Source organism: Kogia breviceps, chromosome 1 (assembly GCF_026419965.1).
Source record: "Kogia breviceps isolate mKogBre1 chromosome 1, mKogBre1 haplotype 1, whole genome shotgun sequence".
Classification (NCBI taxonomy): domain Eukaryota; kingdom Metazoa; phylum Chordata; class Mammalia; order Artiodactyla; family Physeteridae; genus Kogia; species Kogia breviceps.
The window spans coordinates 49,094,842-49,113,831 of NC_081310.1; the positions used below are offsets into that span (position 1 = coordinate 49,094,842).

At 38.0% G+C, this 18,990-nt stretch overlaps 1 protein-coding gene across 3 annotated transcripts in view; it reads right to left on the minus strand.

Moving 5' to 3' along the window:
• Positions 1-18,036, minus strand: part of KLHL20 (kelch like family member 20) — a 69,648-nt gene extending 51,612 nt beyond the window's left edge. The window contains exons 1-3 of one of the 3 annotated variants that reach the window (XM_059040784.2): positions 17,880-18,036; positions 16,894-16,957; positions 2,272-2,845 (exon numbers count right to left, since the gene is read on the minus strand). In XM_059040784.2, coding sequence (XP_058896767.1) covers positions 2,272-2,845; positions 16,894-16,916 — 597 coding nt within the window. In that variant the 5' untranslated portion in view covers positions 16,917-16,957; positions 17,880-18,036. The remainder of the gene's footprint in view (positions 1-2,271; positions 2,846-16,893; positions 16,958-17,879) is intronic. The other 2 variants (XM_059040794.2, XM_067031420.1) reach the window with 2 other exon arrangements.
• Between the last annotated feature and the right edge of the window lie 954 nt (positions 18,037-18,990).

An 18,990-nucleotide genomic window follows, 5' to 3' on the forward strand; every position in this document is an offset into this window, starting at 1 on the left:
TGAGCTGCTCAGTATCTCTATTTAGTTATCTCACAGGCATTTCAAACTGAATATATCTAAAATGGAACCCATGGGCTTCCCTGGTGGCGCAGTGGTTGAGAGTCCTCCTGCCGATGCAGGAGACACGGGTTCGTGCCCTGGTCCGGGAAGATCCCACATGCTGTGGAGCGGCTGGGCCCGTGAGCCATGGCCGCTGGGCCTGCGCGTCCGGAGCCTGTGCTCCGCAATGGGAGAGGCCACAACAGTGAGAGGCCCACATACCGCAAAAAAAAAAAAAAAAAAAAAAAAAATGGAACCCATGATTCTACCTCCTCAAACTGTTCCCCTCTCCATTTCATTTCTAGTACAGATTCCCAGAAATGAGATTGCTGAGTCAAAGAGTGTGAACAGAAAGTGTGTAATTTTGATATACTGCCCAATTTCCTTCCAGAGGGGTTATATCAATTTATACTTACACTAGCAGTGTAGCTATTTCTCCATGGTCTTGTCAACAGGGTGTGTAATCAAACTTCTGGTTACTTGCAATCTGATAGATTACAAATTTGTAATCTGATAGATAAAAAAATAGTACTTTGGTATAGTTTTAATTCATTTTTCAGTTATTATGAACAAACTTGAGCAGATTTTCATATGTTTAAGGGCAATCTGAACTTATTGTTTACTGCCCATTTTTCTGTTAGGTCACTGGTCTAGGTTATTGACCAATAGGAGGTCTTGATGTATTAAGGATATATCGTCTGTAATATGAATTGAAAATATTTCCCCCCAGTTTGTCTTTGATTTTTGTCTTGATATTGTTTTGTTTTACCATGCAGAAATTTTAAATTTTTATATAGTCAAATCTATCAATATTTTCTTCTATGTTTTCTGGGTTAGTCAATTAGAAAGGCCTTCTTCATTTCAAGATTATAAAGGAAGTACTTCATGTCATCTGCTACTATTTTCATGGTTTCACTTTGTATTTTTTAGATCTTTGATCCATTGGAAGTTATCCTGTTGGACAGAAGAGTGGTATTAAAGAATAAAATGAACCATGTCTTTCCTTTGCTTAAAACCCTTTAATTATTTTCTTTTCTAAAATAAATTTATTTATTTATTTTTGACTGTGTTGGGTCTTCGTTGCCGTGCGTGGGCTTTCTCTAGTTGCGGCGAGCAGGGGTTACTCTTTTGCGGTGTTCAGGTTTCTCACTGCAGTGGCTTCTCTTGTTGCAGAGTGTGGGCTCTAGGCGTGTGGGCTTCAGTAGTTGTGGCTCAGGGCTCTAGTGCATAGGCTCAGTAGTTGTGGCACACAGGCTTAGTTGCTCCACAGCATGTGGGATCTTCCCAGACCAGGGCTCAAACCCATGTCTCCTGCATTGGCAGGCGGATTCTTAACCACTGCCCCACCAGGGAAGCCCTTTTAATGGTTTTCTATTGGTCTTAAGTTTAAATTTCAAATTCTTAACATGGTCTATTAACTCCATTGTGATCTGGCTCTATTCTTTCTGTAAAATCATTATGTTACATCCTCCCTTTTGCCCTCTGGATATCACTGGGTTTCTTTCAGTTCCTTGAACTTGTTATGCTTCTTCATGTTTCAGAATTTTGTATGAACTGTTCCAGAACCGAAGTTAAATCTCTCTGTAATACACTGTTAAATCACCCAGGGCTTCTTCTCTGTAGCACCCATTAACTGTAATTATTTATTTATGTAATTATGGATTCAATGGCTATCTTCCCTGATAGATTATAATTTCCACTAGAACAGACACTCGAGGTATCTTGTTCATTACTGTAGCTTCTGTTCCCAAGCACAGTGGCTGAAGTATAGTAGCTTTACAAATACTTATTAAATGAATGAATAAATGAAAAATAACAGGTTTAATAAAAAAAATCCTTCTAATAACATCCAATTTCACTTTTCTGATTAGTTCAAATAATCTCTGATCTACAATTTATTCTGAACAATCATATAATCAGGAAGGAAGTGCTTTATAAAAACGACCAATACCAAGTATCCTATCAGTAATAAACTGTATTCTGGCTTATAAATTAGCCTTTTATGAATATGTCTAGGGAAATCAATCCCTGAAAACTTTAGTTTTTGCTAACAGAACGCTAAATTGTCCTCGAAAATAAAAACCAGGCTTAGAATTTATAACATTTCTTTGATATTATGAGTTAGAATTAGCAGTAAATACCTAAACAGGTATGTGTTAGCAGAATTGTGAACTCATATTGTTCTCCTGACAAATACATTGTGAATGCATCAAACCACCAAGTACAACTCACCTCTTGAAAGTTATGTTGAGTGAACTTGTCTGCTATCCTTAGCAACTCACGACATGAGTGTGTGTCAGCAAAAGCCCGAATGCCCAGGCAGTTAGAAGGATCTAATTGTCTCTTTAAGAATTCACAACAGGCTTCCTGTATTTCTGCCAGCTGAAGGAGGCAAGCAGCTGGCAGAAGGGTCTGAACATTGCCCTCTTCCACAGTTATCTGGGAGGTATATGCAAAGTCTATCAGTAGTTCCATAGCCCTCTCATCTATGTCTCGGATCACAACTTCCGTCTGACGGCTCTCTGCCAATTCTCCTGTAAACATAGCTCGGAAGTAGGGACTACAGGCTGACAAAATGACTCGATGAGCATATATCTTCTTAGCACCCACAACTAGCACCACATCGCACAGCTCCCGGTGCTTTCTCAGAAGGTTAATCACTTCCAAGGTTTGTCTAGGGTGCTTGTCTGAGATATAGGGCATGCGGGCAGGTTGGGGAACCCCTTCTGGAAGTTTGTTGGGGTCTCCAAGGGTGCAGCGGCTTGTTACATCCATTCCAGTCTCTCCTGGTCGAATGTTGGTACACCTACAGAGATGGGGGTGGGAGAGAGAAGAGAAGATGGCAATATTTTTAGAAGCTCATTTCTGCATTTCACATGTATATTGTATGTAAAAATTCAGATGCTAACTTACTAGGTAAATACCACAAACTTAAATTACTGACAAATAATTAGAATTAAGATATATGGATTTTCATAATCATCACACTGTATCTATCAACATGGAGAAAGAAGAGAATCTATGCCCCTCAATTAAGATGATAACTATGCTTTTAACAAATATTTACTGGTTCTTATATTTTACAAAGCATTTTGCTATGGACTGAGGAAAATTCAAAGAAATATAGAGGCAATCGGGGAACCTAATTATCTAGAATGAGAGACACATGAATAGCCAGAAAGGGGGCAACCAGGATGAAAAATGTGGTTCAGAAAGGCAAAATCTATAGTTATTTGTTTATACTGGAACATAGACCTGACTGGCATAAGCTATCAGGTTATTACAAGGGTATGTATTTTTTTGTGTGAAAAGTAGGAATATTACATAGCGTTTTTCCAGAGCTTAGGTGAAATATCCTACATACATGTTTCAGATCGTTATACTTCTGTTTCTGATTCTCTACTTACTAAGCAGTCTTCTGACTCATGTGAGTCTCAGAAACTAATCATCTATGACTGTACTGAGATAGTCTAATACTAGCCTGCAAAAGACAGTATCAGTTTACTACCCCTAAAGCTGTAGCACTGACAAGACCTACAGTATAATAAAACACTAGAGTGTTGACAGAATCCCCTAGGAAGGAGAGGAGAATCTAAAAGGACATTTTAGGAAGAAGAAGCTACACTTAGCTCTTCCTTTCTTCAGCAGCAACATGTTTTTCCCAAGTACTTATAAATTCAGTATTTCTATGCTTGGCCTCAGCCTACAGGTAACTGTATTCTATAGTACAAACTGTTCATAATTCCTGACATCTGGTAGAAACAGCACTGTTTATGCTTGACAATTTAACACTGAAACATAAAACTGGGCAGTTAAAGGATAATTGTTACCACCCATGTAAACAAGCAAAAAAGCTTTTAGCCACAGTACTTAATGGTCTCTTGTTTGTAGTAGATGCTGAAATAATAAATCACGTGGTTAACAGTGGTACACTCAAGCCTTAAAAAAGAACCACCATTAAAGCCAAGACCATTTAAAAATTTTCCATTATAATACTGACATTGTATGTGGAAATTAAAGAGTTTTTGTTGTGATCTTAATTATGTAAACAAAGATGGTACTGTTGAACTCAGACATAAACAATTTTTTATTTCACCTAAGTAATATGGAAGCTAATTTCTACATATCTATTTTTTAAAAAAAAAACAGTATGCAAATAAAAACACTTATGATTGTATTAGATTGTATAGATTCTGACTTTCAATAAGCGGTAATTTCTCTATTCTTATCAACTGTCTGGTTTGCAAACTTGGAAGGAATTCTCTTAAATGTGGTCATTCTCAAAAGTTCTGTTCTCTCTGCTCTCTATACACATTCTTGGGGAAGTGCATTTAATCTCATGGTTCCCATCACCCATATGTGAATGGCTAAAGGATTCTTAACACATACCTGGATAAATTCCAAATTTGGATCCATATGAATGTCCCACCATCACTCAAACTCAATATATCTTAATGATATATCTAAAACTGATTCCTTGACTCTCTACTTTTGTCCAAGTATATGTCTCTCATCTAGTCTTCCCCAGATCAGTAAAAGGCAGTTTGATTGTTCCAGCTGCTCAGGCCAAAAGTCTTTTTAAAAAAAAATTTATTTATTAATTTTTGGCTGCATTGGGTCTTCGTTGCTGCACATAGGCTTTCACTAGTTGTGTCGAGCGGGGGCTGCTCTGTTGCGGAGCACAGGCTCTAGGCACGTGGGCTTCAGTAGTTGTGGCACACGGTCTCAGTAGTTGTGGTTTGCAGGCTTAGTTGCTCTGCAGCATGTGGGATTTTCCCAGACCAGGGCTCGAACCTGTGTCCCCTGCATTGGCAGGCAGATTCTTAACCACTGTGCCACTAGGGAAGTCCCAGGCCAAAAATCTTGGAGCCCTTTCCCTTCCACATACCCTCAAACCCAATCCATCAGCAAACTCTGTCATTCTACCTCCAAATAATACCTAGAATCCAACCATTTCTCTACCTTTCCACTAGTCCCACCCTAATTCAGGCTATCCTCACACTTCATTATATGATAAAAGCCTCATAAGTGGTCTGCTTGCTTCCACCTTTGCTGATTTATATTCTCTTCTCTAAACAACCAAAATGATCCTTTACAAAAGTCAGACTATACCATTCCTCTGCTCAAAATCCTTTAAACACTCATATCAGTAGCAAAAAACAAAGCCTATAGTTTACAAACTTCTATATGACTCCTCCCCTGGCTAACTCTCTGAATTCTTCTCCCACTTTCTCCTTACTCATGGTTCTCTAGTCACACAGACTTCCTTGCTATTTCTGGGACATGCCAAGGCCTCTCTTGCTTCAGAGCCTTAATCCTTCTTCCTGAAAGGTTCTCCCCCAAATATCTGCAGAGCTCATTCCCTTATTTCTTTCAGATCTCTGTTCAAATGTCAACTTATCAGACCACCTTATATGAAACAGCATCTCTTACTTCTACTACCCTATACCCTTTACTGTGCTTAATTTTTCTTCTTAAATAATTACCTCCTGATATAATGCATTGGCTTTCTCTCCCAACCAGAACATAAGCTCCATGAAAACAAGGCCTCTGTTCTCTTTTACTCAATGCTATCCTTCAACACGTGGATCCAGTGCTCATTAAAGAGCTGTCAAATAAATTCAGCTTTTCTTCCTGCCAAAATAAACTATACCCTCCAAACTTTGTCTGGTTCTCTTGAAAGAATGCCCAGTTTGTGGCCAGACAAACATAGATTCAAACCTTAGCTGCACCATTTACTAGGTATAATCTTGGGCAAAATACTTAACTCCTCTGATCCTCAAGTTCATCATTTGTAATTGTGGGGATAATTACACTGACCTCACAAGGAAAATGACAGTGTTGGGATTTGTCTGAATGTAGGTCCTCTGACTCCAAAGTCAGTGCTTTATCCTGAACTGTTTTGGTCAACTAGATGGAGCATTTGAAACGGAAATGATCCTGGCAATCTGGTTTACATGGTGGTTGTTCTTAGAAGGGAGAAAAGGCAAGCATGCTGCCACATGGCTGGACTATGCTGCTCTTTTAGGAGAATGAGAAGGAGCAAGAACAAGGACTATAAGGGGTACCTCATTTTAAATCTTCTGAGAAGTTGTATTTATTTCTAGCAATTTAATTCTAGACGTTATATTTAATTCTATACACTATTTCTTCTGTGGTTCTGCTATTTGTTTTTGTAAATGTTTACTTTCAAAAAATCTAAGCCCACATCCTCCAACAGTCTCATCACATCCAAAGGATTGGCAGAAATGGTTCATTTTTTCTACCTGCCCCCACCCCGCCCCGTACATTTTTATGGGCATCTTTGAGGGGAAGTTATGATAAGTGTCCCAGATATAGGTTGTGTTCATACCTTGTCACATCTATATTCACAACTTCTTTGTTTGGAGTCTGATGGATTAAGTACTCTAATGATTTGAGGGGTGGGGTGGTAAACTAAAGTGTGAACTGATCCCCAGCAAGAGGAAAGAACCCTAGGAAAGCTATTTTTTTTAAACCACTTTTTAAAAATTGGAGTATGGTTAATTTACAATGTTGTTAGTTTCAGGTGTAGAGCAAAGTGATTCAGTTATACATACATATATGTATACATATACATATATATGTTCTTTTTCAGATTATTTCCCATTATAGGTTATTACAAGGTATTGAATATATTTCCCTGTGCTATATACAGTATGTCCTTATTGTTTATCTATTTTATACTGTGTATATGATAATCTTAAACTCCTAATTTATACCCGCCCCCCACTATCTGCTTTGGTAACTGTACGTTTGTTTTCTATGTTTGTGAGTCAATTTCTATTTTGTAAATAAGTTCATTTGCTTCCTTCTTTTTGTTTTTGGGTTTTTTTTTTGATTAGGAAAGCTTTTAATTAAAGGCTTGGGGGAGCAAGCCCGATTGTCCAAGTGAAAATTCATCTGGAGAAACCAGAGGATCTCAAATTATTTGCTTTTCTATCCCAATAGTGAACTAATGACATTACAAATAAATATATATATATATATATATTACATAATGTATAAAGAAATTGAACTCAAATAACATTTTTACTAACTTAATTTTCAAGACTAATTTACATATGTTTTAAGGCTGAAGGAGCTAAGTGGAAGGATTATTCTGGACTCTATCTACAGTCAACAAATTAAGGAGACCAAATAGAGCTTTTGCCTTCTCCCACAAAAGGACTGCCAACTGCTTCATTTGCAAATATTTTCTCCCATTCTGAGAATGTCTTTTCATCTTGTTTGTGTTTTCCTTTGCTATGCAAAAGCTTTTAAGTTTCATTTGGTCCCATTTCTTTATTTTTGTTTTTATTTCCATTTCTCTAGGAGGTGGGTCAAAAAGGATATTGCTGTGATTTATGTCATAGAGTGTTCTTCCTCTGTTTTCCTCTAAGTTTTATAGTGTCTGGCCTTACATTTAGGTCTTTAATCCATTTGGAGTTTATTTTTGTGTACAGTGTTAGGGGGTGTTCTAATTTCATTCTTTTACATGTAGCTGTCCAGTTTTCCCAGCACCAAGAGGGAGGAGATATGGGGATATATGTATATATATAGCTGATTCACTTTGTTATAAAGCAGAAACAAACACACCATTGTAAAGCAATTATACTCCAATAAAGATTAAAAAAAGGGCGGGGGAAGGACTGCCAATTCTAGGAAAGAATCAGTCTTTCTCAAACCAAAAGGGTATAAAATCTGCCAATCAGTTTAGCAGATTTTCTTTCACTAAGTGCTTATGAAAAACATAACTTCAAGATAAGGTCTATTAATGGCATATTTTACCATCAACTCTCTCAAACCTTAACAAAAAATTTCATTCTACCAGCCATGTACTTCAGGGGAAGCTGACCATGTCCCCAACTTTAAGGATGAATCCCAAATTCTCTTGCAATTTTAGGTCAGGATGAAGCTGATACTGAAGAGGCTACACAGGAGACAGAGAGAACTTGGGTCCAAGAAGGTACTATCAAGTCATGCATCGACCAGCCCTGGAGCTCACACTACCTATGGCCTTCTCGTTATGTAAATAAAAGATGTCCATATCGATTAAGCCAGTTTGAGTCCAGAAACTTTATGTTAGTTTCAGCCCCAAACTCTCTGATACCAAAAACACAGTAGTTAAAATGTGAAACAGTAAAATTAGCCACGTGTTCTAAATTTACTAACCAACTTTAATACAGAAAATTGCCCTTGCTTTGACTGGCCTACTACTCCTGTATATAGAGGTTCTTGCTCCATTATTATCAGATTTTCTAAATATGGTACTGATAGATTTAGAATTATGGTTTGAATTTGTGCCTTTTCTTTCAAATGAAGTAAAAATGTTGTTAGAAGACTAGATACTCTTTCTTCATGGCTGATTGCCCAAATTCTGTTAGGCTGTTACATTAAGTTTTAAAATACTGTTTCTCTAACACCAGCTATACAGGGGTGCTTGGTAAAAGTGCAGATTCTTAAGAGGGGCTAGAGAATCAATATCTCTGGGGGTGTAGTTCCAGAGTCTGCATTTAGCAAGCAGGTTATTTTAACACAAATTAAAGTTTGACTAATAACTGGCTAATAAATTTGACTAATAAATAAAATTTCTTTATTAGCGGAAACTGTTGGTTTTTTACAAAGAGACTATGTTGACCTAAGTTGAAAGAAAATAACAACATGGAGAAAGTAATGATTCAAAATGTAGTTATAAAGGAAAGAAAAAAAATAAGAGGGAAGTCTTGTCAAACATACAAAATGAAATAAAACAAGGATTCACATTTACCAAAATGTCAATAAATCTAAAAAATCAGACATTACGTATGAAATCATTTTAAGAAACTGTAGGGACTTCCCTGGTGGTCCAGTGGTAAAGAATCTGCCTTCCAATGCAGGGGACCCAAGTTTGATCCCTGGTCGGGGAACAAAGATTCCCCATGCTGCAGCGCAACTAAGCCCGCGCCACAACTACTGAGCTCTCACACCTCAACAAGGGAGCCTGGGGGGCCGCAACCTACAGATCCCACATGCCCTGGAGCCCGCACACCACAAGTAGAGAGAAAACCTGCATGCCACAATGAGAGAGAAGCCGGCGTGCCACAACAAAGACCCAACGTAGCCAAAAAAACCCCACTAATTACTACATTTGAATTTCTATATATAATTGGAAGGAAAAAGCTATTAAAATTTTTTGAATTATTCTTTCACATTCTGTGGGAAAGGGCAACGTTTATTTCAGAGACAGATGGTGCTTTTAAGAAAACATCTATTTGGGCCTTTTGATTATAAAACACAAGGTGAGGGCCCCTCGGTATGATAAAGACCATTAGATGTACTTTGTCTGCAGTATTTTTTAGTTTGTTTTGAAATTTAAATTGAATTTGAGTATCATTAGGAGGGCTTGGAATCTTAGTTCACCACAGACCCCACCACTCTCTCTTATGTGAAACTATGCCATGCACTTATATGAACTACCTATAAGATATATGAGGATTTTGTTTTTTAACCTCTGTTCTAGAGGTAGCAAGATTGTAACAAAGAGAACTAAACTACTCAGTATAATAATGTAACAGTAATTTCAAAGGGAGAAAGTTTTAGGGGGAGAAAGAGAATTAGAAAGGAAAAGAAAGAGAGACTGATTAAAACTGGTGGCAGGTTGTGATTTAAGTAGAGAAACAGCCAGTGAGAAAATAATGAATGGCCAAACCTTTATGGCCTCCTTCATTATCCCTAAACTTTCAGTAAAAACCTGAGGTATTCAATGGCAGTGGTCAATGAAGGTGAATGAGTATGCAGTATGTCTAGAAAGAAGCTTGGCTGTGAAAAGAGACATAAACTACTATGTCTGTTTAAAGAGAGTAATAACTGGAAAATGATTATATATTGATGCAAAGAACCAGAAGGAGGGAGAAGTTTTAAAATATATGTAAAGAGGGAGAGAATAAATGATGAAGCAAAATCCTTGAAAAGTGGGAGTATTTAGAAACAAAATACAGAAGAATGGATCTTAGACAAAAGGAAGAAGGGCTCATCATTAAGAGGTCAGAGTAAGGGAGTGGGAGGAAACATAGTGTGGAAACAGATACATTTATTTTTGGGTAAGGAGGTGTCAGGAGCTTGAGGAAGTTCACACCTGATGGCCTCTTTTTTCTGTGAAGTTGGGAGTTGGGGGAGCAGGTCACTTGCTGCCACTGAAAGGAGTGTTATGAGAAGAATGGGTAAGGATGTGAAATAGCTACTGTGGGGAATGAGTAAGCATTGATTAGGGACTCTCATAGAAATACTGTTGGATGACACTGTTGGCCCAAATGATATTAAAGACTCTGAATACAGTAGCATGAATTCCCTGTGGCTGGTTTTATCCAGCAGTAATCAACAGCCCAAATTACAGAATATAAATGCCTGCCTTAATCTAGAATGGGTAAATGCCACGGACAAACTCAGGAGTTCAGTGAGTGGTGGTTAGAAAATGGTTAAAGTTGTTGCAGGAGTAAACTGTGTAAAAACACAAGGGACAAAAGTTTGTTGAATATGATTAGGTCAAAGAACAGCTGGAATGGGCATTCAAGAGGTTATGGTCAGAAAACAAGTTATTAGGACTTAAAACGATTTCAGAGAGAGATTTTCTGAGTGATAGTAGGAATGAATTTTTGAAGTGAGTGAAGGTAAAAGTCCCAAGAATTTAGGAGGTCAAGGAAATGAAGGCTAGATAAATGGATGGGTCATTCCCATGAATATTGATATCTCGAATGATAGAATCAAGTCATGTGCATGTAAGGAAACATAAACCAAAGAACAAATAAAATATCTTAAATATTCTTCATGTTTACTAAAGGAATGCTACAACTTTAGTACCTCCCTAAGTACATTTAATAACAGCATTTCCACATACCCAAAATATTTGAGTCAACTTAAATTTCATAGCTATCACGGCACTTGTTCCTCAGATCTACTTCAAAAGTAACAGTCTTAATTGAGGAAAGAGTCATTTTCTATAAGTGGCTATGATAATTTGAAATGAAGAACAATAAAAAGTTTAGAAAAACATAGCCTTCTAAAGCATTTATAATCAAGTTTTACCTCTCAGTCCAAAGACCTGCAGAATCTTTCCTTAGCTTAGAATTGTGCACCTTATCTACCAAATGAGCATCTCTCCCTTTATACTTCAAACATTTGTTTTAATTTGGAAATTAACAGCCTGCTCTTAAAAGATTCAGCTGAGTTGACCCTCATTTAAAGTCCTAAGCACACATGAATAGGGAGAGCTAGAGATTTGAGCATACAAATCCTTAAAACAGAAATAACATCTCAAGGTGACAGTGAGGCTTATTAGAAGAGCATCCACTAGGCAGTACATTCCCTACCATACCAGAAAGCCAGGCTGTTAATTCCTTAATCTGAAAGTAGGTCATGAATACTTCAGCCTTAAGGCATCACTGTTTATTGGATGAAATGAGGGTCAGCATTGGGTGCCTTGGCCCAGCAATCAAGGTAAGATGGAGAAAGGGCAATTGGCCATGCAAACAAGCTGGTCTCCCTTTATGTCAGGAAAGCAAGTGTTCCTAGTATACCTCTCAGCAACTTCCACTGACATTTCATTGGCAGCACTGTGTTACACAGCCAACCCAAAAATGCAAAGAATATTAAACATATCAAGTATAATTTTTTTTCTTGTGTCTATATAGTAGAAGGAGGAAAAAAAAGAAGAGGTGTTGAGTAAGCCAACTTGGCATGGCACACGAAGAAAGAGCCCAATCAAGCAGGTGTATCTTATATTACTTTTTTAAAATTAATTAATTAATTTTTTGGCTGAGTTGGGTCTTCGTTGCTGCACACGGGCTTTCTCTAGTTGCAGCAAGTGGGGGCTACTCTTTGTTGCGGTGTGTGGGCTTCTCATTACGGTGGCTTCTCTTGTTGCAGAGCATGGGCTCTAGGCACACGGGCTTCAGTAGTTGCAGCATGCAGGCTTAGTAGTCGTGGCACACAGGCTTAGCTGCTCCGTGGCATGTGAGATCTTCCCAGACCAGGGATCGAACCTGTGTCCCCTGCATTGGCATGTGGATTCTTAACCACTGCGCCACTAGGGAAGTCCCCTTATACTACTATTTTAAAGCATACATTTTAGACTAACTAGAATAAACTAGAAATTCTAAAGACGAGTTCTGAATGGGATTTGTCTTTTGATGTTGAGCTCAAGGAGCTCATCTGTGATCTTCACCGTGAGTGAACGTTATCAATAAAATCTCTAGATACAATTAAATAAAACAATATCCAAAGAACCTGAAGCTTCTTAACCATTTATGAATCTTCAATGGGTTTTCATCTTAGGCACCACCTTAAACACCCCTGGTACTCCCTAGGATTCTGCTTTTGGCATCTTCCTTTTCTGTTCTACCCTCATTCACACCTACAACTTCAAGAATCTTCTGCATACTGATGACTCACAATTTTTTTTTCTCTCCAGCACAAACCATTCTTCTGCCCCAGATCCATATTCCAATTACATGCTGGCTATCTCTACCTGGCTGTTTCCTAGACATAATAATCTTAAAGAATACAAAAGAGAATCTCTTCTTGGCTTAGTAAAACCTGTTCCTCTTCCTGTATTTTTGATCTCATTATGGCAGCACCTAGTTTCTCAAGCTAAGATCTTTGGAGTCATTTATATCGTTACCTTTTCCTCACTCTATATTCACCAAATCCTTTTGATTTCACTATTAAACAAACTCTTAATTCCATCCTCTTCTCTCAATCCCCGCTGCCATAGATCTACTCAAGGGCCTCATCAGCTTTCATCTAAACTACTACAACTCCTTTAAATTAGTATTGTTTGCCATTATTTTTTCCCTCTTTCTGGTCTACATCCTATCTTCTTAAATATCAGCCCCCAAACCAAATCTGATTTGTATAACAACATCCATTGGCTCTTAAATACCTAAAGGGTAAAGATGAACTCTTTCCCATGGTTGTAGCCTCATTTTCCATGATTTTTCCCTTGTTTCCCCTTCTTCCTCCCTCATATACTCTACACTCCAGATATACTTACCATTCCATACATGTTATACACTTCCAGGTCTTGGTGTCTTCTTGTGTTTTTGTTTTTGGCACAGCTGTTCCTTCTGTTTATGGTGTCTTTATTGTCTCCCTTCTTTAATTCTTATCCGTTAAAGTACATTCTTTAAAGCAAATTCTTATCCTTTCTAAAAGATCCAGCTCAAATATCACCACCTCTCTGAAGCTTTCCTCATCTCCACAGAGTACAGGTTTACATCTCTATTAAAATGCTGTTTCATGGGACTTCCTTGGTGGCGCAGTGGTTAAGAATCCACCTGCCAATGCAGGGGACACGGTTTCGATCTCCTGGTCTGGGAAGATCCCACAGGCTGCGGAGCAACTAAGCCCGTGTGCCACACTACTGAGCCTGTGCTCTAGAGCCCACAAGCCACAACTACTGAGCCCATGCACCACAACTACTGAAGCCCACTCGCCTATAGCCTGTGCTCTGCAACAAGAGAAGCCACTGCAATGAGAAGCCCACGCACCACAACGAAGAGTAGCCCCCGCTTGCTGCAACTAGAGAAAGCCCATGTGCAGCAACAAAGACCCAACGCAGCCAAAAAAAAAAGAGTCCTGTTCATGTTGTATTATGGTATCTGTTTACATGTCTTTCCATTACTTCATCTGTATATATACAGTATACAGGCATAGAACAAATACTATATAAATGTTGAGAGACCATTTCTAATATTTAGATGACAAGAGCATTTTGATCATAGTTGCTTAGATGCAAAGAATTGTGTCTTTGTCTTTCTAGAAGAAGTCAATACCATAATAATTTTTTTTCTTACGGAATTGTATCATCAACAGATTTAATTTTATTACATCATATTCCAATTTAAACGTGTCTTAACCCACTTGAGGACACTTAAAAGATTCACACATTTTTACATAAAATGTTTTGAATCTTTCTCATTTCCTTATCTTCTTAGTGACTCAGCTTTGAAAAAATACCTACTAACTATAACCTTCCATATTCTGGACTAAATCTTGTTTAGTTCAGACCAGTGATGTCAGATTTGGTATTTTGAAGAGGAGGTAATAGCTATTATATTTTACACTTGCTTGATGTGACAACTCTAAAGACATTTTTAAACTGATAAGAGTGCATATGGCTATTTTGATATATATTAGAACCTGTGTTTGCTACTTTAGAAGCTTTTGTGGCAGAATTGTAACCTGATTTTCATATCTTGTATTTCTGAATCACAACAAGAAATAAATGGGGAACACGCTTTACAGATTCAAAAAAAAAAAGAAAAAAAAAGTGAATAAACCAATTCCTAATAAAATCAGGCTCAGTTTCCTATTTGTATATTTAAGAAAAGATGGAAGAATTACATTACAAAATGTTTTAGTATCTCTAAATTAAATCAATGATTAAAAAATAGTATCTTGGGAGACGGGCACACTGTTGGTGAGACTTCAGACTGGTATAATCTCTAAGGAGAGGAATATGTTAATATTAACCAAAATCTTAAAATGCACATACTCTTTGGGCAATTTTACATCTAAGAATTTATCCTATACTTACTCAACTGGGCAAAAACCACATACAAGGATATTCACTGCAGAACTGGTTGTAACAGCAAACCGTTTGAAATAAATGTCTGTCAAAGGGACTGGTTAACTATGGTACCTACAGATAATAAAATACTATGTAACTATTAAAAAGAATAAGGTGGGTCTATGTATTTGTCATATCTACAAGATAAGTGTGAAGTTAAAAAAGAAAGATACAGAAGACTATGCATGATGTGCGAACATTAGTGTTTTTTAAAAAGGGGAGATAGTCTATATATGCTTGTATATGCATTACAATACTGAAAGAATGCATAAGAAACTGCTTTCAAGTGGTTCCTCTGGAGAGGAAAATTGGGAGCTAGGGTCAGCATTGGGAGACTTATTTTTCACTGAATATCCTATCTTTTAAATTTTGTAGCATTTACCCATAATAGGTAGTTAAATAAATGAATGCAATGAAACTACTAATAAAATGCCAATCAGTTACGCATAAAACTTTATGCGTAAGCATCGGAATACCCTAACAGCAATTTTCAATCTTTTCTTGTTCATAGTTTTCCCCCCCCTCATGGGAAAAGTCTGTAGATACTGTTCAGCTGTTCAGTCATTCAAACAATTATTCAGTGATCATTAGGTGCCAGGGATACAAAGATACAGAAGACATACGACACTCAAAGAGCTCACACTCTAGTAGTGAGAACAAACATGCATTCAAATAATCTCAATATAAACAGTTATTTCTCATTCAAAGCTTCTCCAATAGCTGGTAAATATAAACCCAACATTACTTTCCAGAGACTGCTTTCTGGGTTGCAGCAGCAAGAATGACAGCCCAATAAGGAAAGGGTAGGGAAGTGTGACCATGACTTAACATAGGTAGCAGGTAAACGTAAAACCAGAAAGCAGTGGTAGGCCAGGCTCTGGCCAAGTGATGGTAATGAAGAAAGAACTGTAACTTAACAATTAATGGCATCAGAATTCTCCAATATGTTTAAACAACTGGCAATATTATATAAAAAAAGCAAGAAAATAAAAAGGGTAGGTATGAGTGATTAAGTAAATATTTTATACAGAAATTACTGATAAACCAAAAACATTCTCATGCTGTGCCTTCTCTTTTTAAAAAATAATAGGCTCATATTAAACAATTACATAAGATATGACATTTATGGCAGCTGAGGATGAGAAGCAATCAGTGGTTCTTGCAATCATGTTAGAAGTTGAAGTGATGAAGCATTTAATATATGTGTTGTTAATTTCTTCATGTACTTTCAGTCAAATATTTTCCTACTTTAGAGTCAGACACTAATAAGATAATGGTATTTGTTATATCCATAACATCTTTTCATCTGGCGATCTCAAAGCACTTGCAAGCATTCATTAATTCCCAATATCCTGGTCAGATACATTACAGAAGTAAACTGGGGCACAAAGAAGGTGAACAGGTCAAGGGCAATCAAAAAAATCAATAACTGATTTGGAAAAAACATTTATATTCTGGTTCTTGCTCCTGGTTCTAAGTCATACCCCCATCACAAAATGCTTCTTCTCTTAAAAGGGTCTACAGAGCTATTTATCTTTGATGTCAAACAAAAATGATTAAATACAGTTCAATAAATGTAAAATGAGTTTTACAAATGAAGAAATAGAAGTGGGCTGATTTTCAATAAGGATATGAATCCTATTTGTTGGAACAGATTGAGAAAAACCATTACTAAATTTCTAAATTCTAGGGTTAGGAGAATTGTCTATGTTTTCCCACACACTGTTCTATTTTTCTATGGACTAAATTATGTCCAATAACTTTTTTAGTCCTCAACCAAACTTCCCTGTAATGCAGCTATTTTAATTAATAGAACAAATGTATTAATGAACATCAATGAAATAACCAAAACCACAATTAGACATTCAGTACAGTGTATTATAAGCAATCATTAGTCTTATATGGCAACAGAACCCTCTACATTCTGTGGTTGAAGACTATAATAAACCCATACAGTATCACAGTACACTTAGTGATTACCACAAAAAATTACCATGCAAAAAGGAAAACTGAAGTGTTAACTACATAAAACTCACAGCACTCTTTAGAAATTTAAGTTTTATATCTTACTCTATTTAAAAATCTATTAATTCCTGATACTACTTTTGATTTATTTTAGAACAAGAATCATTAGTTACAAGCAGAATTTGGTAAGATTTGAAAAAGTTTAAAATTTTTAAAAATGAAGCCCTGGATTATTATGTGAATTGCATTTAGTGAAACCGAAGGTTTTCTTCCTAAATGCCTACCTGCGCATTGGCTTTCCTTCCATGCAACATGAAAAGTACCCTTCACCACACTCTAAAGCCGAACCTAAGACAATAGAAAAGCAGTACTTAAAAACTATTTCTGATCTTTCTGATAACAATCTCTATACAATAATTTCGTTCAGTGATAAAGAACTTTATATCCTATTACACGACAGGCCTTTTGCAGATGCACAATCATAACACTTACCTAGTACCTTTAAGATGACCATCTTTACTCTGAATGCTAAAAAGATTCTAAGTGAATGTGAGGGTAAGTGCTCTAAATAGTCCCGACTGCTAGGTTAGTCTTGTCTCTCTTCAAAAAGTGCTTTGGAGACATTTAACTTTGACCTATCAAGTATATCTACAGAGTATTCATCAGATACCCATAGCACTACTAACATGATAGATCGGATAGGGAACACGCTGGTTTAACAACGGATGTGAAAGCTGTTAAGTTGTCCCGAAGGGACAGGAGTAGGAGCAGTCACTTGCCTTTAAAAACAAACAACTCCACTTTGGACAGCCCGGGCAGATAGAACAGGGTAGAGAAACTATGGCTCCAGACTAACATTCTCTTTACAAGCTCTTCCCTCAATTTCCGAAACAATGTCCACCACCCACTTGGCAAGATTTCGCTAGGTCCCGAGGGTTAAGTGGGACTCAACGATATCCACTTCCTTCCCTGCAAATTCCAGCCCCTGTCTAGGGAAGTTGTCCAGGGTGCGGAACCCCACGCCCTCAGGCAGAACGGCCCAGCGCCTCCTCTGGCTCCGGGGTAGGACTGTCAGCCAGCTCGAGCGCAGTCTGGTGCCCCGCAAGGCCCAGCCCCAGTCCCCCAATAGTCCCTTCCTGGTGCCGACTGACAGACGGCGGGAGACGCACGGCCCCTACCCAATGGGCAGCTCGGCAACTTGGGACGACAGATTTGCAAAGCGAGTCCTAGGTGCTGTCCACTGTCCCCTGCTCTAAGGCTGCTAACCTACCGGCTCCGATACTTTCTTCTCTGCAGTATGCTCCTCTGCTTCCTCCGCCCGCCGCCTCCTCTCTGGCCTCTTTGCCTCGGGTAGCGAACGGAGGATGCCGCTCCTCGAGCTTATTTCCTCCACTCCCCCCGCCCCACTTCAGCAGCAGGAAGTAGTCCTGTTTCTAAATCGTTCCCTCTGGAACCCACGAACTCTGCCGAGAGGTTCCGGCGCGGATAAGGAAGTAGATGCGCCCTTTGTTGGGGGCTTAGGTCCCTTCAAAGACTGCCTGACAGTCCTCGTTACCAGTTCCTTGTATCCCGACGGTGACCACTGTGCTAGTTCACCGCTGAACTGGCAGTATTTAAATACTGAAGGCTTCTTTCTTCTTTGTGTTCCCCATCAGAAGCCAATAGAAAGATGGGAGGAATCACGGAAAGCCAAGAATTTTGATTTATTTGTAGCTGGCGCGTTTCCTGTTGGCACAATCGTTTCCCTAATTGTGGATTGAATGATTGACACATGCGTACATGCAGTCGACATATATCTATTAGGCCCCATATATCTATTAGGCTCCAGATTTCCCAGTTTAGCTTTCAAGACACCAGGGTTTTACTCAGGATTTTAAGGCTATGTCAGCTTCCCTTTCACTTAGTATTCTGCAAGAGACACTTCACCAAACACTTCTCTGAACGCACTTTAGTATTACTGAGGAAAAAAAAAAAATCTTTGTCACTTTTTCCTTTGCCTGATTTTCCCATAGCACACAGCCACCTAATTTTCACTGTATGTTTAGAAAACAAACAAGTGATAGGGTGGGGGATACAATTTCAGTAATATCAGTGAAAGACTGTTGCTGGTTTCCTGATAACTATTATAGGCTGAGCATGAACGTAACCAGATTTTCTTTAGCTGTTCTTCACATGGAATCTACACAGATTTTTGCAGTTGTGTCTGAAAGGGAAAGAATGCATTTTGTTAATTAGCTTGTAGTGGGAAGTGCATGGTCTTTAGATCCAGACACCAATAGTTTCAAATCCTAGTCCTGTGATTCACTAGATTTGTGATCTTGGTCAAATTTCTTAATCTCTTAGGCATTAGTTTCTTTTGTGTAAAAGGGAAATAATACTCT